The sequence below is a fragment of the Tursiops truncatus genome, chromosome 4 (genome assembly GCF_011762595.2).
Source record: "Tursiops truncatus isolate mTurTru1 chromosome 4, mTurTru1.mat.Y, whole genome shotgun sequence".
Classification (NCBI taxonomy): domain Eukaryota; kingdom Metazoa; phylum Chordata; class Mammalia; order Artiodactyla; family Delphinidae; genus Tursiops; species Tursiops truncatus.
In genome coordinates this window covers 95,046,832-95,068,439 of record NC_047037.1, presented here as the reverse complement: position 1 = coordinate 95,068,439, position 21,608 = coordinate 95,046,832, and the positions used below count along the sequence as shown (strand labels likewise).

Below are 21,608 nucleotides of genomic sequence, written 5' to 3'. Positions count from 1 at the left end.
CTTTTGTTTTCAGATAATTTTAGACTTAAGGAAGAGTTGTGGAAATAGTACAAAGTGCCCATATAGCCTTCACCAAGTTTCCCTTATGCTAATTTCTGATTAATCGATTAATTGCTTGGCTGTGCTGGGTCTTCATTGTGGCATGCGGGCTCTCTAGTTGAGGTATGTGGGATCTTAGTTCCTGACCAGGGATCGAACCCAGGCCCCCTGCACTGGGAGTGTGGAGTCTTAACCACTGGACCACCAGGGAAGTCCCCCCTTATGCTAACTTCTTAAGAAATCACAGAACACTTATCAAAACCAAGAATTTAACATCCATATAATGTTATTAACTAAACTATAGAGTTTATTTGGATTTCATCAGTTTTTCCACTAATGTCCTTTTTTGTTTCAGAATCCAGTGCAGATCTCACATTGCATTTAGTTGCATGTTTCCTCAGTCTTTCCTCTGTGACAGATCCTCAGGCTCTTATTGTCTTCCATGACTTTGACACTTTTGAAGAGCATTGGTCAGATAGTTTTTAGAATCTCTCTAAACTTGGGTTTGTCTAGTGTTTTCTTTTGATTGGAATGAGGTTATGCATTTTTGGAAAGAATAGGACAGAAATGATGTTGTATCCTTTTGAGGGGGTACATGATGTTGATATGTATTGCTAACAATGTTAACCTTGATCACTTGGTTAAAGTGGTGTCTACCTCGGTTTTCCACTGTAAACTAATTAGTTTTCTTTCTTTCTTTCTTTCCTTTTTTTTTTTTTGGCTGTGCCTCTCGGCTTGTGGGATCTTAGTTCCCTGATGAGGGATCGAACCCAGGCCCTCAGCAGTGATAGCATGGAGTCCTAACCACTGGACTGCCAGGGAATTCCCTAAACTAATTATTTTTATCTTTGTATTTACTCAGTATTCTGGGGAGGTACTTTGAGACTGTGGTAGGCTGAATAATGGCCCCTAAATATATCCAGATCCTAATCCGTTGAATTTGTGAATGTTACCTTATATGGCAAAAGAAACTTTACAGATGTGATTAAGTTAAGAGTTTTGAGCTGTGGGGGAGATTATCTGGATTATCTGAGTGGGCACTAAATGCAATCACAAGTGTCCTTTTAGGAGGGAGGCAGAGGGAGATTTCATACAGAAGACAGAAAGCCATGTGAAGACGGAAGCAGAGAGAGATTTGAGGATGCCATGACATTGGCTTTAGAAATGGAGAAAGGGGCCATGAGCCAAAGAATATAGCTCTAGAAAAGGCAAGGGAACAAATTCTTCCCTAGATCCTCCAGAGACAGTGTGACTCTCCTAACACCTTGGTGTTGGCCCAGCGATACTGATTTTGGACTCCTGGCCTCAGAACTGTAAGAGAATAAAGTTGTGTTGTTTTAAGCCACTAAATTTGTGGTAATTTGTTACAGCAGCTACAGGAAACGAATACAGAGACTATGTAAACATTCTGTTTCTGCTTAACCTTTCACCTACTAATTTTAGCATTCATCATTCGATCTTCCCTGCAGCAGTTATTTCTGTGGTGTTCTAATGGTGACTTGCTCTGTCTCTCATTTTTAAGACATTTATTAATTGAAATTTTTCTGTAAGAAAGAGTTGTCCCTTCTTCACCATTAATTTAATTTTATCAGCATAGACTCCTGACTATTTCATTCTTTGGATTATAATCCAATTCAGTTGTTCAAATTGTTCCACTTTTGGTAGTTGAGAACTTTTTTAGTTGGGCTTCTGTGCCCTTTTGACATGCTCTCATTCTTTTTTTTTTTTTTTCCCATTCACGTATGTTTTAATTCAATGCAAATAACTTACATTTATCTATCACTTATAATTTTATTTTCAATGTGATAAGTAGGACAGGGATTGTTATTTCCATTTTATTTTATTTTATTTTTACATCTTTATTGGGGTATAATTGCTTTACAATGGTGTGTTAGTTTCTGCTTTATAACAAAGTGAATCAGTTATATATATACATATGTTCCCATATCTCTTCCCTCTTGCGTCTCCCTCCCTCCCACCCTCCCTATCCCACCCCTCCAGGTGGTCACAAAGCACCGAGCCGATATCCCTGTGCCATGCGGCTGCGTCCCACTAGCTATCTACCTTACGTTTGGTAGTGTATATATGTCCATACCTCTCTCTCGCTTTGTCACAGCTCACCCTTCCCCCTCCCCATGACATGCTCTCATTCTTTTAATTAATTAACTTATTTTTTTTGAGCACTTCCTTACTTTATGGTACCACAGGATATTTCAGGTCCATCTTATATTTTCTTTGCCCAGGCCTTGGAAGTGTTCATAATATTTACACTTATATTATTTCACTTATGAATCCTATATTTTGAAGGTTTTATTTTCCCTATGACACTTCATAATTTATATATTAGTTAATTGATTTTTGTACAAGGTAAAACTCTTCTCAGGTGCATGTTTAGAGTCTGGTGGATTGCTTGAGGCTGCCAGTGCTACCCCCATGCACACATAATTCCAGTCAAAAGCAAAGAAACACAGCTTTCAATTAGACTAGACTATCTTATCAAGGGCAAGCATCTGGTTTCTGACAGGCTTTTCCAGTGTCAGAATTACTACTGAATTTTCATAAGCATCTGCACTGTGGTCCTCAGACCATTATAGCCTAATGGTGTGGGACCTTGATGGCTTCTAAACTCATCAGCAACTAAACTAGAGCTCATATTTTTGGGGGAGTTTACTGAAAGTTTAGGATAGGACTAGATTTAATAGCAATAGGATAAATATCAACATCTTTATAGCTTTTTACTATTTTCTCTGTTTATTGAAATTTATCTCATATGCAATAGAGCACACAGATCATAAGCATACAGTACGACGGAGTTTTACATGTGTACATATCTTTGTAGGGTGAATTCTAAGATGACTCCCAATGATCCATGCCCTTATATAAACCCGTCCCTTCAATTATATGACAAAGTTGACTTTAAAAAAAGATAGATTGGGCTTCCCTGGTGGCGCAGTGGTTGAGAGTCCGCCTGCCGATGCAGGGGACGCGGGTTCGTGCCCCGGTCCGGGAGGATCCCACATGCTGTGGAGCGGCTGGGCCCGTGAGCCATGGCCGCTGAGCCTGCGCGTCCGGAGTCTGAGCTCCTTAACGGGAGAGGCCACAACAGTGAGAGGCCCGCGTACCACAAAAAAAAAAAAAAAAAAAAAGATTTTCGTGGGTGGATCTGACCTAACCAGATAAGTCCTTAACAGGGACCAGGTTCTTCCAGAAGAAAGAGATTGAAAGTGTGAAAAGGATTCCATGTGAGGGAGATACTTCATTGCTGGCTTTCAAGATGAAGGAGGCCATGGGGCAGGGAATGTAGGCAGCTTCTAGGAGCTGAAGGGCATTCCCTGGCTGACGACCAGCAAGGAAATGAGAAACTCAATCTTATAACCACAAGGAACTGAATTTGGCTAACAACTTGAACAAACTTGGAAGCAGATTTTTCTCCAGAGCCTTCAGAAAGGAACACAGCCCTGCTAACATCCTGATTTCCACCTGTGAGATCCTGAGCAGAGAACCTAGCCATGCCACGTGCAGATTCCTGACGTGCAGAACTGTGGGAAAATAAATGCCCCTTGTTTTTAAGCCGTTAAGTTTGTGGTGATTTGTTACACAGCAATAGAAAACTAATTAACTACCACCCAGATCAAGATATAGAATGTTTACAGTGTATAGAATATTTCCAGCATTCCAGTATGGCCCCTTATTGTGACAACTGCACTTTCACACTATTACAGTATCGAATTTTCACAACAGCCCTTCAGAATAACTAGTAGTTTGTCCGTTTTACAGATAATGAAACCAAGGTCCAGGTCCAATTAACTTAGGAAATCAAAGGACTCACATCCTACACATAACATCCAGCAAACTGATATCATTTGGGGAAAGGAAGCCCACAGCCATTTCAATAATAAATGTAGGTCTCTGTAAATGGTCCCATCTCTGCTACCTCCTGTCTCTTCAACTCTGAGAAACGTTGGCAAGTCACTCTGACTTGCTTTCTTTACCTCTAAAAGATATTTGGACTAGCTATTCTCTGAGGTCCCTTTCAACATTCTCTGAATCTACAGGTATTTCTACCTCACATAGCATTTTTATCTTTCCTTTGTAAAATGCATAGTTTTAGGGGACTAAAATAGAATGGAAAAAAATCAATTTCCCAAGGTTTTGTGGGGGGAAACTCAAACCAGTATGGTGGCTGAGTAGCTAGGACCTCCTCACATTCCCAGCACTGGACGGGGCATGCCCAGAGCTTGGCACGCTATCCTTACTCCTTACCTCCCCGAGGTGGTGCCCGGGCACTCCTGTGCTCATGTTCCCTGGCCAGGGAATTGTTTGCCTCGATTTCTTCTCTGACTTGTCTTTCCTTCCCCTCATGAACCACGTTCTCCCTTTGGTCAGCCTTTCACTGTTCTTACTTCTAACTCCATGCCAGAAAATTAAGGGACCTGTGTTCACACCTCCAACCCTTAATTCACACAGTATCCCTCTCGTCCAGCTCTTTCTAGATCATTTAGGAAAATTTATCTCTGCCTTTTTCGCTCTCGTTTTGTCACATTTGTGGTCCAAATAGCCCTTATTATGGCTAATGAATGATATGGGATGATGCCCTTTGGAGGAAAATGTAAGCTGTCGGCTTTTAAAGAGAAGCCAGGACATTTTATTTTATTTTATTTTATTTATTTATTTATTTATTTATTTATTTATTTATTAAGCCAGGACATTTTAGAGAAGCAGGGACCTTACTTGCAAATAATCAAAACTGTCCCTCCTGATTTTGCATAAAGATCTTTATATCTGCTCTTACAATCGCCTGCCTGTAAACTTCCTTCACCATCAATGTTCAAGACAACCATAAAATTGAGTAATAACTCATTTTTGTTTTTTAATTATTTTCATTCCACTTGTACAGTACATTAAGAATTATATTATTGATTTAAGGGGCTTTCATATCTCAGATATCTTATGTGAAAATGCATTCTGAGCTCCAAGCAACACTGACTTTTTAAACAACTTCAGACTGCTTGAAATCATATTAGTCAGGAAATGTTTTTGTCCCAGTTGACCATAAGAGGGCAATGTAGGTAAACACATTTCACTTTAAAAATATGTTCTGTTATCTAGCGCTGCATGTTTAAAGAATTAATGTCAGGTTCAGTAATTGATTTGCTTTGCTTGACTTAACTCTGATAGTAAATATAATTAACATTTGAATGGAAATGGTAATTGTTTCCTGTATGATATACCCGTTTCTTTATGACCCTTATTTGACAGTAGACTCAGCTACTGAGTCTACAGACTTAACTGTGGTAAATATTGTGACTTCAAAATCACTTTTAATTCCCATTCCAGTAAATGTTTTCTTTATGCCCCAGGTGTCTGCTCAGGAGCTCTCTGGCCTGTGCAGCCTTGATGTGATGATACAGTGAGGAGCTCTGGGCAAGGTGTGGTGACATGGTAAAGCCACACTTGGTAGCATGTTGAGAAATTGCTTTTGAATAAGCCAAGCGAGTGTTTACCCTAACCCTCATTTTTCTTTGATAATCACATTGGCCAAAAGAGCATTTACAATTCTGTGTACTTTTCAATTTAGACCCTGAACCTGCAAAGCATTAGCAGATACCTAAGAAAAAAGATTAAGTATGCACTGTCAAATAGGGCATCTTCTTTGAAGGGAGTAAAACCAAAATAATTTTTTTCTTTTTTTTTCTTTTTTAACACCTTTATTGGATTATAATTGCTTTACAACGGTGTGTTTCTGCTTTATAACAAAGTGAATCAGCTAAACATATACATATATCCGCATATCTCCTCCCTCTTACGTCTCCCTCCCACCCTCCCTATCCACCCCTCTAGGTGGTCACAAAGCACCGAGCTGATCTCCCTATTTCCCAATAGCTATCTGTTTTACATTTGGTAGTATATATAAGTCCATGCCACTCTCTCACTTTGTCTCAGCTTACTCTTCCCCCTCCCAGTGTCCGCAAGGCCATTCTCTGCGTCTGTGTCTTTATTCCTGTCCTGCCCCTACGTTCTTCAGAACCTTTTTTTTTTAGAATCCATACATATGTGTTATATATGCGGTATTTGTTTTTCTCTTTCTGACTTAATTCACTATGTATGACAGACTCTAGGTCCATCCACCTCACTACACATAACTCAATTTTGTTTCTTTATATGGCTGAGTAATACTCCATTGTATATATGTGCCACATCTTTTTTATCCATTCATCTGTCGAGGGACACTTAGGTTGCTTCCATGTCCTGGCTATTGTAAATAGAGCTGCAATGAACATTGTGGTACATGACTCTGTGAATTATGGTTTTCTCGGGGTATATGCCCAGTAGTGGGATTGCTGGGTCATATGGTAGTTCAATTTTTAGTTTTTTAAGGAACCTCCGTACTGTTCTCCATAGTGGCTGTATCAATTTACATTCCCACCAACAGTGCAAGAGGGTCCCCTTTTCTCCACACCCTCTCCAGCATTTATTGTTTGTAGATTTTTGATGATGGCCATTCTCACTGGTGTGAGGTGATACCTCCTTGCAGTTTTGATTTGCATTTTTCTAATGATTAGTGATGTTGAGCATTCTTTCATGAGTTTGTTGGCAATCTGTATACCTTCTTTGGAAAAATGTCTATTTAGGTCTTCTACAAATTTTTGATTGGGTTTTTTGTTTTTCTAATATTGAGCTGCATGAGCTGTTTATATATTTTGGAGATTAATCCTTTGTCAGTTGTTTCATTTGCAAATATTTTCTCCCATTCAGAGGGCTGTCTTTTCGTCTTGTTTATAGTTTCCTTTGCCATACAAAAGCTTTTAAGTTTCATTAGGTCCCACTTGTTTATTTTTGTTTTTATTTCCATTTCTCTAGGAGGTGGGTCAAAATGGATTTTGCTGTGATTTATGTCATAGAGTCTTCTGCCTATGTTTTCTTCTAAGAGTTTTATAGTGTCTGGCCTACATTTAGGTCTTTAATCCATTTTGAGTTTATTTTTGTGTATGGTGTTAGGGAGTGTTCTAGTTTCATTCTTTTACATATAGCTGTCCAGTTTTCCCAGCACCACTTATTGAAGAGGCTGTCTTTTCTCCTTTGTATATTTTTGCCTCATTTATCAAAGATAAGGTGACCATATGTGCATGGGTTTATTTCTGGGCTTTCTATCCTGTCCCATTGATCTATATTTCTGTTTTTGTGCCAGTACCATATTGTCTAGATTACTGTAGCTTTGTAGTATAGTCTGAAGTCCAGGAGCCTGATTCCTCCAGCTCCATTTTTCTTTGTCAAGAGAAAAGAATTTGGCTATTTGGGGTCTTTTGTGTTTCCATACAAATTGTGAAATCTGTTGTTCTAGTTCTGTGAAAAATGCCAATGGTAGTTTGATAGGGATTGCATTGAATCTGTAGATTGCTTTGGGTAGTAGAGTCATTTTCAAAATGTTGATTCTTCCAATCCAAGAACATGGTATATCTCTCCATATATTTGTATCATCTTTAATTTCTTTCCTTAGTGTCTTATAGTTTTCTGCATACAGGTCTTGTCTCCTTAGGTAGATTTATTCCTAAGTATTTTATTCTTTTTGTTGCAGTGGTAAATGGGAATGTTCCTTAATTTCTCTGTCAGATTTTTCATCCTTAGTATATAGGAATGCAAGAGATTTCTGTACATTAATTTTGTATCCTGCTGCTTTACCAAATTCATTGATTAGCTCTAGTCATTTTCTGGTAGCATCTTTAGGATTCTCTATGAATAGTATCATGTCATCTGCAAATAGGGACAGCTTTACTTCTTCTTTTCCGATTTGGATTCCTTTTATTTCTTTTTCTTCTCTGATTGATGTGGCTAAAACTTCCAAAACTATGTTGAATAACAGTGGTGCGAGTGGACAGCCTTGTCTTGTTCCTGATCTTAGAGGAAATGGTTTCAGCTTTTCACCATTGAGAACAACGTTAGCTGTGGGTTCGTCATATATAGCCTTTATTATGTTGAGGTAAGTTCTCTCTATGTCTACTTTCTGGAGGGTTTTTATCGTAAATGGGTTTTTTTTTTTTTTTTTTTTTTAAGATGTTGGGGGAAGGAGTTTAGTAATTTATTTATTTATTTTTTTGCTGTGTTGGGTCTTCGTTTCTGTGCGAGGGCTTTCTCTAATTGTGGCAAGTGGGGGCCACTCTTCATCGTGGTGCGCGGGCCTCTCACTGTCACGGCCTCTCTTGTGGAGCACAGGCTCCAGACGCGCAGGCTCAGTAGTTGTGACACACGGGCCTAGTTGCTCCGCGGCATGTGGGATCCTCCCAGAACAGGGCTTGAACCCGTGTCCCCTGCGTTATCAGGCAGATTCTCAACCACTGCGCCACCAGGGAAGCCCATGGGTGTTGAATTTTGTCCAAAGCTTTTTCTGCATCTGTTGAGATGATCATGTGGTTTTTCTCCTTCAATTTGTTAATATGGTTTATTTCATTGATTGATTGATTGATTTTGGCTGCGTTGGATTTTCATTGCTGGGCATGGGCTTTCTCTAGTTGTGGTGAGCGGGGGCTACTCTTTGTTGTGGTGCACAGGCTTCTCATTGCAGCATTGGCTTCTCTTGTTGCAGAGCATGGGCTCTAGGTGTGTGGGCTTCAGTAGTTGTGGCACGCAGGCTCAGTAGTTGTGGCTCGCGGGCTCTAGAGTGCAGGCTCAGCAGTTGTGATGCACGGGCTTAGTTGCACCGCGGCATGTGGGATCTTCCTGGACCAGAGCTCAAACCTGTGTCCCCTGCATTGGGAGGCAGATTCTTAACCACTGCACCACCAGGAAAGTCCCTATCACATTGACTGATTTGCATATATTGAAGAATCCTTGCATTCCTGGGATAAATCCCACTTAGTCATGGTGTGTGATCCTTTTAATATGCTGTTGGGTTCTGTTTGCTAGTATTTTGTTGAGGAGTTTTGCATCTATGTTCATCAGTGATATTGGCCTGTAGTTTTCTTACTTTGTGACATCTTTGTTTGGTTTTGATATCAGGGTGATGGTGGCCTCATAGAATGAGTTTGGGAGTGTTCCTCCCTCTGCTATATTTTGGAAGAGTTTGAGAAGGACAGGTGTTAGCTCTTCTCTAAATATTTGATAGAATTCGCCTGTGTAGCCATCTCATCATGGGCTTTTGTTTGTTGGAAGATTTTAATCACAATCTCAATTTCAGTGCTTGTGATTGGTCTGTTTATATTTTCTATTTCTTCCTGGTTCAGTCTCAGAAGGTTGTGCTTTTTTAAGAATTTGTCCATTTCTTCCAGGTTATCCATTTTATTGGCATATAGTTGCTTGTAGTTATCTCTCATGATCCTTTGTATTTCTGCAGTGTCAGTTGTTACTTCTCCTTTTTCAATCCTAATTCTGTTGCTTTGAGTCTTCTCCCTTTTTTTCTTGATGAGTCTGGCTAATGGTTTATCAATTTTGTTTATCTTCTCAAAGAACCAGCTTTTACTTTTACTGATCTTTGCTATTCTTTCCTTCATATCTTTTTCATTTTTTTCTGATCTGACCTTTATGATTTCTTTCCTTCTGCTAACTTGGGTTTTTTTGTTGTTGTTGTTGTTCTGCTTTCTCTAATTGCTTTACGTGTAAAGTTAGGTTGTTTACTTGAGATGTTTCTTGTTTCTTGAGGTAGGATTGTATTGCTATAAACTTCCCTCTTAGAACTGCTTTTGCTGCATCCCATAGGTTTTGGGTCGTCATGTTTTGTCATTTGTTTCTAGGTATTTTTTGATTTCCTCTTTCATTTCTTCAGTGATCTCTTGGTTATTAAGTTGTGTACTGTTTAGGCTCCATGTGTTTGTACTTTTTACAGATTTTTTCCTGTAATTGATATGTAGTGTGATATTGTTGTTGTCAGAAAAGATACTTGGTACAATTTCAATTTTCTTAAATTTACCAAGGCTTGATTTGTGAGCCAGGATAGGATATGTCCTGGAGAATGTTCCATTAGCACTTGAAAAGAAAGTGTATTCTGTTGTTTTTGGATGGAATGTCCTCAAAATATCAATTAAGTCCATCTTGTTTAATGTATCATTTAAAGCTTGTGTTTCCTTATTTATTTTCATTTTGGATAATCTGTCCATTGGTGAAAGTGGAGTGTTAAAGCCCCCTAGTATGATTGTGTTACTGTCGCTTTCCCCTTTTATGGCTGTTAGCATTTGCCTTATGTATTGAGGTGCTCCTATGTTGGGTGCATAAATATTTACAATTGTTATATCTTCTTCTTGGTTTGACCCCTTGATTATTATGTAGTGTCCTTCTTTGTCTCTTGTAATAGTCTTTATTTTAAAGTCTCTTTTGTCTGATATAGAATTGCTACTCCAACTTTCTTTTTATTTCCATTTACATGGAATATCTTTTTCCATCCCCTCACTTTCATTCTGTATGTGTCCCTAGGTCTGAAGTGAGTCTCTTGTAGATAGTGTATATATGGGTCTTGTTTCTGTATCCATTCAGCCACTTCTATGTGTTTTGCTTGGAATATTTAATCCATTTACATTTAAGGTAATTATCGATATATATATTCCTATTACCATTGTCTTAATTGTTTTGGGTTTGTTATTGAAGGTCTTTTCCTTCTCTTGTGTTTCCTGCCTAGAGAAGTTCCTTTAGCATTTGTTGTAAAGCTGGTTTGGCGGTGCTGAATTTTCTTAGCTTTTGCTTGTTTGTAAAGGTTTTAATTTCTCTTTCGAATCTGAATGAGATCCTTGCTGGGTAGAGTAATCTTGGTTGTAGGTTTTTCCCTTACATCACTTTAAGTATGTCCTGCCACTCCCTTCTGCCTTGTAGAGTTTCAGCTGAAAGATCAGCTGTTAACCTTATGGGGATTCCCTTGTATGTTATTTGTTGTTTTTCCCTTGCTGCTTTTAATATTTTTTCTTTGTATTTAATTTTTGATAGTTTGATTAATATGTATCTTGGCATGTTTCTCCTTGGATTTATCCTGTATGGGACTCTCTATGCTTCCTGGAGTTGATCAACTATTTCCTTTCCCATATTAGGGAAGTTTTTAACTATAATCTCTTCAAATATTTTCTCAGTCCCTTTCTTTTTCTCTTCTTCTTCTGGGACCCCTATATTTCGAATGTTGGTGCGTTTACTGTTGTCCCAGAGGTCTCTAAGACTGTCCTCAATTCTTTTCATTGTTTTTTCTTTATTCTGCTCTGCAGTAGTTATTTACACTATTTTATCTTCCAGGTCACTTATGTGTTCTCCTGTGTCAGTTATTCTGCTGTTGATTCCTTCTAGAGAATTTTTAATTTCATTTATTGTGTTGTTCATCATTGTTTTTTTGCTCTTTAGTTCTTCTAGGTCCTTGTTAAACCTTTCTTGAATTTTCTCCATTCTATTTCCAAGACTTTGGATCATCTTTACTATCATTACTCTCAATTCTTTTTCAGGTAGACTGACTATTTCCTCTTTGTTTGTTTGGTCTGATGTGTTTTTAGCTTGCTCCTTCATCTGCTGTGTGTTTGTCTGTCTTCTCATTTTGCCTGACTTACTCTGTTTGGGGTCTCTTTTTCACAGGCTGTAAGTTCGTAGTTCCCGTTGTTTTTGGTGTTGGCCCGCCGTGGGTAAGATTGGTTCAGTACATTGTGTAGGATTCCTGGTGGAGGGGACTAGTGCCTGTGTTCTGGTGGTTGAAGCTGGATCTTGTCTTTCTCATGGGCAGGACTGTGTCCGGTGGTGTGTTTTGGGGTGTCTGTGACCTTATTATGATTTTAGGCAGCCTCTCTGCTAATGGGTGGGGTTGTGTTCCTGTCTTGCTAGTTGTTTGGCATAGGGTGTCCAGCACTGTAGCTTGCTGGTCGTTGAGTGGAGCTGGGTCTTAGCGTTGAGATGGAGATCTCTGGGAGAGCTCTCAGTGACTGATGATATTACGTGGGGCTGGGTGGTCTCTGGTGGACCAATGTCGTGAACTCGGCTCTCCCACCTCAGAGGCTCAGGCCTGACACCCAGCCGGAGCACTGAGAACTTGTGAGCTACACGGCTCAGAAGAAAAGGGAGAAAGAAAGAAAGAAAGAGAGAGAGAGAGAGAGAGAGAAAGGAAGGATGGATGGAAGAAAAAAGGAAGGAAGGAAGGAAGGGAGGAAGGAAGGGAGGAAGGAAGGAAGGAGGGAAGAATTAAAATAAAAAATTAAAAAGTAATTATTAAAAATAAAAAAATTAAAAAGTAATAAAAAAAACGAAAGAAAGAAGGGAGCAACCAAACCAAAAAACAAATCCACCAATGATGATAAGTGCTAAAAATTATACTAAAAAAAAAAAACAACAGAAAAATGGACAGAACTCTAGGACAAATGGTAAAAGCAAAGCTATGCAGGCAGAATCACACAAAGAAGCATACATACACACTCACAAAAAGAGAAAAAGGAAAAAAATATATATCTATATATTAAAAAAAAAAGAGGAAGAGAGCAATCAAATCAATCAATAAATCTACCAATAATAATAATCTCTAAATACTAAACTAAGATAAACATAAAGCCAGAAACAAATTAGATGCAGAAAGCAAACCCCTAGTCTACAGTTGCTCCCGGAGTCCACCACCTCAATTTTGGGATGATTTGTTGTCTGTTCAGGTATTCCAGAGATGCAGGGTACATCACGTTGATTGTGGAGATTTAATCCGCTGCTTCTGAGGCTGCTGGGAGAGATTTCCGTTTCTCTTCTTTGTACACACAGCTCCTGGGTCCAGCTTTGGATTTGGCTCCACCTGTGCATGTACGTCACCTGAGGGCGTCTGTTCTTCGTTCAGACAGGACAGAGTTAAAGGAGCAGCTGATTAGGGGGCTCTGGCTCACTCAGGCCGGGGGGAGGGAGGGGTACAGAATGCGGGGTGAACCTGCAGCAGCAGAGGCTGGCGTGACATTGCACCAGCCTGAGGTGTGCCGTGCGTTCTCCCGGGGGAGTTGTCCCTGGATCACGGGACCCTGGCAGTGATGGGCTGCACAGGCTCCCCAGAGGGGAGGTGTGGATAGTGACCTGTGCTCGCACACAGGCTTCTTGGTGGCGGCAGCAGCAGCCTTAGCGTCTCATGCCCGTCTCTGGGGTCCGCGCTGAGAGCCGTGGCTCACGGCCATCTCTGGAGCTCGTTTAGGTGGTGCTCTGAATCCCCTCTCCTCGCGCACCCCAAACAATGGTCTCTTGCCCCTTAGGCAGTTCTAGACTTTTTCCTGGACTCCCTCCCAGCTAGCTGGGGTGCAGTAGGTCCCTTCAGGCTGTCTTCACGCAGCCAACCCCAGCCCTCTCCCTGGGATCCGACCTCCGATGCCCGAGCCTCAGCTCCCAGCCCCCGCCCGCCGCAGCGGGGGAGCAGACAAGCCTCTTGGGCTGGTGAGTGCCGGTCGGCACCGATCCTCTGTGCGGGAATCTCTCCGCTTTGCCTTCCGCACCCCTGTTGCTGCGCTCTCCTCCGCGGTTCTGTAGCTCCCCCCTCCGCCTCCCGCAGTCTCCGCCCGCGAAGGGCCTTCCTAGTGTGTGGAAACCTTGCCTCCTTCACAGCTCCCTCCCACTGGTGCAGGTCCCGTCCCTGTTCTTTTGCCTCTGTTTTTTATTTTTTCTTTTGCCCTACCCAGGTATGTGGGGAGTTTCTTGCCTTTTGGGAAGTCTGAGGTCTTCTGCCAGCGTTCAGTAGGTGTTCTGTAGGAGTGGTTCCACACATAGATGTATTTCTGATGTATTTGTGGGGAGGAAGGTGATCTCCACGTCTTACTCCTCCGCCATCTTGAAGGTCTCTCCAAAATAATTTTTAGTATAGAGATAATATCAAGAAGTCAAAGAAGCTGAAAATAGTCACAAATAGGAGACTCACTTAAATTTAAATTTCTGAGTCATATTTAAATTTAAATTTCTGAGCATTTGGATTTTAAATTGTGGTTTAACAGGTGAGACTCTAAAATTACTGGAATATGATCAAGATTTCAACTTTGGGCTGTGTAGGGAGTGATATAAAATGATTGGTGGTTATTTGAAGATTGCAGGTTTGAATAATAAATGTTAGAAATGAATAAATGTAGTCTTTCAGGAAAAAAGCCAAAAAGAAAGATATCTATTAACATCTCTTTTTGAGAGACGATGTAACGCAGTGGTTAAGAGCATGGGCTTGGGGGCTCACCGGCTTGGATTAGATCCTGGCTTTGCTACATTACTATCTCTGGATCAAGTTGCTTAAATGTTTTGAAAGGTAGGGATAATAGGACTACCTTAAAGGGTTATTGTGAACATCCCATGAGATAATAAATTTAATTGCTCAGAACGGTGTCTGGTGCAGAGTAAACCTGCAAGAAATATTAGGCATCCCTGTTGAAGCACGTAAAGCGTGCCATTTTTGCAGTGGCATTTTCTGAGGGAGGTGTTAGGGCAGAAAGGTGTTGAGTTTCTCTGAAAGGTATCCCGGCACTTGTGTTATCATGTGTAGCTAGGCTACAACCATGAGTACACACTGCTGATACAATTTGAATATTGTTCATTGTGCATAAAGACTTCTGAACCTTTTGTGTTGTGGGCAGTAAATCTTTAGAATGTGTGTCATTGGTTTGTTTTCTGTATTCAGTGGTGGTTTTCCGAGTTAATATTTGATTGTAGGACCCATGGATTGAAACTTTTCTTTTTAATGGGCTGAGAAACAGTGTGGACTAATATTATTATGCATATGTAAAATATGAATTTAAATTTTTACTTGCCTCACAGGCATTTGGATGAGAAGTTCTTCTCCTGTTCTGGGATAATGCTGGACAATGCTTACATCTACACATTTCCTTAGTTTTGGCCTGCCTTTATTTTTGGCTTTGAGAAAAACATGCGTAATCTGAGGGAATGATCAACGTCCCCTTTCCCCTTTGAGCGTGTCCACAAACACCCTCACACCCACTTCAGATCTTCCTATTTTTGTGCAAAGGAGAACTTTTTGTAGGAGGGGGGAAGTCTGGGATTTCTTTGAGATGTGATGGCAGGAAATGTTATCCGTAGCCAGCAAGCTAACAAACATAGGGGCATAATTGTGTTTCTTGGAACATTTTTTAGGTATGGTTTGTTGGAGGAGAATTTCAGAATATCTTTTTTTTTTTTTTTTTTTTTCCAGAAACCAACAACCTAGAACTATCTCAAGGCTTAGGAACTTTTCCTTCTGGCTATTATTACAAAAATCAGTGGAGGCCCAGAAAGTTTAAGATGCGCCAGTTTAATGACCCTGACAACATTACAGAATGCTTACAGAGAAAAGTGGTGTATTTGTTTGGTGACTCGACAATCAGGCAATGGTTTGAATACCTCACTACATTTGTTCCAGGTTGGTACTTTGCTTTTTGTTTCATAACTCTTTCCCACACATACAAAATTCAGCTTTGAAATAAGCAGACCCAGTCCGGTGCCTGAAGAAAGGCATCAGGTGAGGAAGCAGTTATTTCTCTGTAGGACTGAAGAGGTGTCCTAACCTTGGAGAGATGAGTGATAGTTTCTGATCAATGGTGGGGCTGTGACGCATCGATGAAAGCACTGGCTGCTTGTTGAAGTTCATACCACTCATGAGCTGTGTGACCCTGGACGAGTCTTCTACTTCTCAGGGCTTCACTTCTCCAAGTGTGAGCTGAGGCAGCAGGACACTATCACCTCACAGGTGTCTTTCACTTCTAGCATTCTGGGCTGTGAGATAGAAGTGAACATTTCCAGTTGTTTCTCTTCTAGTTCTGTTTGGTCCAACTCCAAGTCTATCATAGATTTAAGTGGAAGGAGGCAGCGAAACTGTCGTGCATTTTAATGCATTCATGCGGCAGAGCCATCCCTGCTCACCCCTTGGGCCGTCCATTGGTGTGACTCTGAGGTGGAGCTGCCTCCCAGCAAGGGAGATTCTGGTCAGTCCCAGTCTTCTTAGCTTCTTGGTCTCCCTGCTGGGCTCTGGGGAAGCTCTCCAGACTTGGAATAAAACCCCACTCATGGGAGGGCCATCCCTTATTCACAGTGGGCCTTTTCCTCTTCCTGGAAGTGGTGTGGATGGAGTGAGGAGGGATGGATTTGGGGCAGCAGGACTAAAGGCCCCACTTAGAGTTTAGAGAGCTGATGAATAGTTCTGTGGGAACTGGGTTTTTTTGTTTGTTTGTGTGTTTTAAATTTTTTTTTTAAACTTTTGATTTTTGGAGTATAGCCGATTAACAATGTTGTGATAGTTTCAGGTGTACCGCAAAGCGACTCTGCCATACATATACATGTATCCATTCTCCCCCAAACTCCCTTCCCATCCGGGCTGCCACATAACATTGAGCAGAGGGAACTGTTTCTGATGGCTGTTTATGGACAGGGCTTTTCATAAAGCAACTTCCCACAGTTGGGAGTGGTTGTGTGTGATGTTTTTCTTTTTTCTCTTTTATTTGTTACATCAACTTAGTTTCAAATTTAATTTTTAGAAGGAAGGAAAGGAGGAAGTAGATATGACCCCCCAAAATAGAAAGTTAATTCCGGTTTTGATTTGCTTGCTTTTTTTTATTGAAACAGACATAGCAGAATTCTAGTTGATGAAGTGTAAGTTCAAAAGCAGGAGAAGGGAAATCATTTGTATGACATGATGCTAGGCATAGTTCGGTGTTGACCAGGCAGGGCCCTCCAGGAGCCTGCAGTTGCTTGATTCTTTTCTTTTTTTTAATAGATTTATTTTATTTATTTTTTTTGGGTGCGTTGGGTCTTCCGTTGCTGCATGTGGGCTTCCTCTAGTTGCAGTGAGTGGGGACTACTCTTTGTTGCGGTGCGAGGGCTTCTCATTGTGGTGGCTTCTCTTGTTGCAGAGCACAGGCTCTAGGCACATGGGCTTCAGTAGTTGTGGCACACGGGCTTCGGTAGTTGTGCTCGTGGGCTCTAGAGTGCAGGCTCAGTAGTTGTGGCGCACAGGCTTAGTTGCTCTGCGGCATGTGGGATCTTCCCGGACCAGGGCTCGAACCCGTGTCCCCTGCATCGGCAGGCGGATTCTTAACCACTCTGCCGCCAGGGAAGCCCCAGTTGCTTGATTCTTAAGTTCTAATGACGTAGCTTGGTATTTCCTTTCATAGCAATGATCACATTGTGTGTCTTGAGCATTTTCCACCCTACCCTTTGCAGACAGATCTTTACCCGATAAAGCCTTGTGTTGGGCTTGATCTTAATCAAAAGAAAGAATGGTTAATTGAGCTTCTATTCAATTTAAGGGGGGCCACATGCTAAGTAGTAATGAATTAGGTATGAGAATTTAGAAGAGGAGCCTGGGAACTCATGGAGAAAAAAGTGAAACCTTGACTTTAACCCTTAAGAGTAAATAATATGGGACAATTATAGTTTGATGGTACTTCTTCAGAATTGACTATAAACTCCTTGAGGGCAAGGACTGTGACTTACCCATCTGAGCATTGCTGGCTTTTTTTTTTAAAGCTGGGAAACGATTCTAATTTATTTTATTATTTTTTTATTCTATTTTTTTTTCTTTTTGGCCGTGCCATGAGGGATCTTAATTCCCTGACCAGGGATTGAACCCATGCCCCCTGCAGTGGAAGTGTGGAGTCTTAACCACTGGACCGCCAGCAAAGTCCTGCATTGCTGGCTTATAGCACAATAGTGCTGGCACGGAAGAGGTGCTTAGGAAATGTGAATTCAGTTTGGCTGCCAAGGGTTACTTAATCTGGTCTGTGTAAGGCACTTATAGGAATATTTAGGGATATGACACAGACCCTCTTTCCTCATGGGGTGAATGTTCAGTGATGAATTGTACAGCCTTTTTGAGGAGTAATAAGGGAGAATAATCATTGATTCCTGGGATCTTCAGAGGAGCAGGACTTGGAAACACAACCTAGATAAAGTAGAGGGAGAGAAGGGAATTCTAACTTATGCTGCTGTGTTTGTTACGACAGAGAGAGAGAAGTTTTCTAAGACATAAACAGGGTTTTCCATCCATAGGGTGAAATTGAAAGTCAAAAGAAGCGTGGTTGCTTCTTTCTTTTGCTTATTTCAAAAAGAGGTATTTGGTTACTATTATGTGTTTGTAAAAAAGCAGAAGTTATATAGTTCTTGACCTGGAAGAAATAATTTTGATCTGTTAGAACAGTAATGTGTAAATGCCAAATCAATGTTTAGATATTTAACAGTCAGTGCAAACAGGAAGATTTCTTGGCCTAATAATTAGAGGTAAACAGGTTATTTTGCTTCTCAGGTCTAGAATCAATTGCTGATGGTATTACTTGTAATTTCATGCTTATGGAGTGATTTAAGTAATAAATATGTTAAAATATAAAGGTCCATTGAAGCCAAGGGGGCCAAAGTGACGTGCAATAGGTGTTTCCTTTACATTTGTATTGTACCTTTTTGTTATTTTATTTTAAAAAATTGTTCTTTGAAGCCACTAACTAAAGAATAATCAAAATATATCGCTTGGTTTAAACATTCTTATGAATCTGAGTTTCCCTTGTTTCAGATTTAGTGGAGTTTAACTTGGGTAGCCCGAAGAATGTGGGTCCCTTCCTTGCGGTGGACCAGAAGCACAACATCCTGCTCAAATACCGCTGCCACGGTCCACCGATCCGCTTCACGACCGTCTTTAGCAATGACCTCCGTTATGTGGCGAATGAGCTGAATGGCATCGTGGGAGGGAAGAACACAGTCGTTGCCATAGCTGTGTGGTCTCATTTCAGCACCTTCCCCTTGGAAGTGTATATCCGGCGGCTCAGGAACATCCGTCGAGCCGTGGTCCAGCTCTTGGATCGAAGCCCTAAGACTGTGGTAGTCATCCGGACAGCCAACGCCCAAGAGCTGGGACCTGAAGTGAGCCTTTTCAACAGCGACTGGTATAACTTTCAGCTGGACACCATCCTTCGGAAGATGTTCTCAGGAGTTGGGGTATATCTTGTTGATGCCTGGGAGATGACCCTGGCCCATTATCTGCCCCACAAGCTACATCCAGATGAAGTTATTGTGAAGAACCAGCTGGACATGTTCTTGTCCTTTGTGTGCCCCTTGGAGAGCTAGTCTGCCCTGCAGGAGACTGGAGAAATCACATTCAGTGACCTTCTCTATCACCTGCACTACGGAAAGTTTATGGGTGGCCCTATGGAGAGATGGCTGCCATTGATATGTATTTAAAATTTTAAAAAAAGAGATGGACTTTATATAATGACTTGTAAGGAGCTTAGAAAATGCAGATTACATTTATACCTACCTATAGGATTTTTTCCCATCTTGACTTATCTATGGGGGAACGATTATTAACAGCATTTACACACTATATTGCCCTCGTAACCAAAGATACTAATGAGTGTGTTTGAACTAGCTTCTCCTGGGAGGGGAGGGGATACTGTGCTAAAAAGTGTGAAAAATGTTGTGACCTAAGTGGAAGGGGCAAGTTTGGTTGGCAGTGGAGTGTTTGTATCTTGTCTGGTAAAGGAAATTGAGCACATCTACATGAATAGCATAATTGGTACATCTTCAGCGGGAAGTGAATTAACCCCAAGGCTTTTAGTCAGTGGCTCCCGTAACACACTGAAGACTGCTGTGTCTTAGAAGTTTATCTTGATGATCCAGTTTTTTCTGGATTACTTGAAAAGGCCAGTGTCCTTGGTCAGAACTTTGTAATGAGAATATTTACAGTGTCTGGCTTTTATCTAGAAAAGAAGCAAAAGGGAAATATGAAAGCAGTATATATAAAATCTGTGCATTGAATTGATATTTGCATTGGGTAATTGCTACTTATCTGATTCAGCTAAATTTTACAGGATGAATACTTATTCTAAAATAACCACTTTTGGAGCTGGAAGGGGAAAATCTATAAAGGAAAATTTATTTTTGTGTTCTGAAGTTTGAGGGTTTTAAGAATTGACTTTTATGTAAAGATTGGTATTGTTTGTTATAAAGTTGTAGAAATTATTTCCATCAATTTTGAGTATTTCTTTTTTGGTTGTTATTTTGAATTGCATACCCAAATTAGAAATTAAAATCTAATTAAAAATTAAATTTAGATATTGAAATCTGTGATGGGTTTATTTGGGCATAAGGTACACACATTCTGTCATGCTTGGAAGTAAAAGGTGCTGTTCCTATTGGCTCTCTTAAAATAATTGAATTATCAATTTTACTTGACTGTCTTTACCTTATTAATTTTAAATAAGTTTAAATTAATTTGTGCCATTTTAGTAAGTACTCTTTTCTTTTTGAGCTACAATATAGTTTTGTTTATCCCTAAGTGAACATGTGAAGAAACTGGGGAGGCTTTAGAGATGAAGACAGATGCCTAAAGCATGAAAAAATACACCCTTAGAAGAATGGGTCAAAGAATCTGGGTTTTGGGCTTCTCTGGTGGCGCAGTGGTTGGGAGTCTGCCTGCCGATGCAGGGGACGCGGGTTCGTGCCCCAGTCCAGGAAGATCCCACATGCCGCAGAGCGGCTGGGCCCGTGAGCCGTGGCCGCTGAGCCTGCGCATCCGGAGCCTGTGCTCCGCAGCGGGAGAGGCCACAACAGCGAGAGGCCCGCGTACCGCAAAAAAAAAAAAAAAAAAAAAAAAAAAAGAATCTGCGTTTTTAACTTAAAACAGAGAGTTTAAGATCTTTCTTTCCTAGCCTTGAGGGCCACCTTCAAGTTTATAAAATAAATAAATATGATTTTAAATTATTTTCTGAGTCTGAAGTGGAGCAGGTAGTTAAATATATTAAGATGGCTTAATTTTAATGGCCTTTAACCTTTAGAATGTCTAAGGATCACTCTGAATATTTTTTTTTAAGTTTTTTTTTAAATTAGTTTTTTTTGGCTGCGTAGGGCCTTCATTGCTGCGTGCGAGTTTTCTCTCGTTGCGGTGAGTGGTGGCTACTCTTTGTTGCGGTGCACGGGCTTCTCACTGTGGTGGCTTCTCTTGTTGCTCAGTGTAGGCTCTGGGCGTGTGGGCTTCATTAGTTGTGGCACATAGGCTCAGTAGTTGTGGCTTGCGGGCTCTAGAGCGCAGGCTCTGTAGTTGTGGCGCATGGGCTTAGTTGCTCTGTGACACATGGGATCTTTCTGGACCAGGGCTCGAACCCGTGTCCCCTGCACTGACAGGCGGATTCTTAACCACTGCGTCACTAGGGAAGTCCCTCACTTGGAATATTTGATAAAAATGCAGAATTAGGAGCTATGCCTCTGGGAATTGTGGAATCAACCTTAGTGACAAATGCCCAGGAGTTCTGATGCAATGGTGGTGTTCTATGTTTTGAGAAACACAGAGGGAAGATAGAACTAAGGAAATAATATTTTTTGTCTATTATTTTAGGAGCTTTTCCCATAACATTTAATTCTGATCATGGTCTAATAGTGCAGATAATAGTTCCATTTTATAGATGAGGAACTTGAGTTTAGATTTGAACTAAGGTATGTGAGAGTCCATAGCCCTTTTCAACTAGAATTTTTTGGATTTTGTAAAGAGGTTTTATTTTTTAGGAAAGAACTTTTGAGCATTTACTCAAGGATCGTTGGAGGAGGCTGAGTCATGTCTTCCCAGGAGAGTTTCAATTTCTACTGCCTCTTCAGAGCTTCGGAGTGGTACTACTTGTTTGTGCAAATGATTTCTCACGATCTCATACCATTAATTT

The 21,608-nt window shown here is 40.7% G+C and overlaps 1 protein-coding gene across 4 annotated transcripts in view; it reads left to right on the top strand.

Annotated features, from left to right (window-relative positions):
- Positions 1–20,018, top strand: part of NXPE3 (neurexophilin and PC-esterase domain family member 3) — a 53,479-nt gene extending 33,461 nt beyond the window's left edge. For 3 of the 4 annotated variants that reach the window (XM_019923229.3, XM_019923228.3, XM_033855870.2), the window contains 2 exons: positions 15,128–15,334; positions 18,473–20,018. In XM_019923229.3, the coding sequence (XP_019778788.1) occupies positions 15,128–15,334; positions 18,473–19,023 (758 nt within the window). In that variant the 3' untranslated portion in view covers positions 19,024–20,018. The remainder of the gene's footprint in view (positions 1–15,127; positions 15,335–18,472) is intronic. The other variant, XM_033855871.2, reaches the window with a different exon arrangement.
- The last annotated feature ends 1,590 nt before the right edge of the window (positions 20,019–21,608 follow it).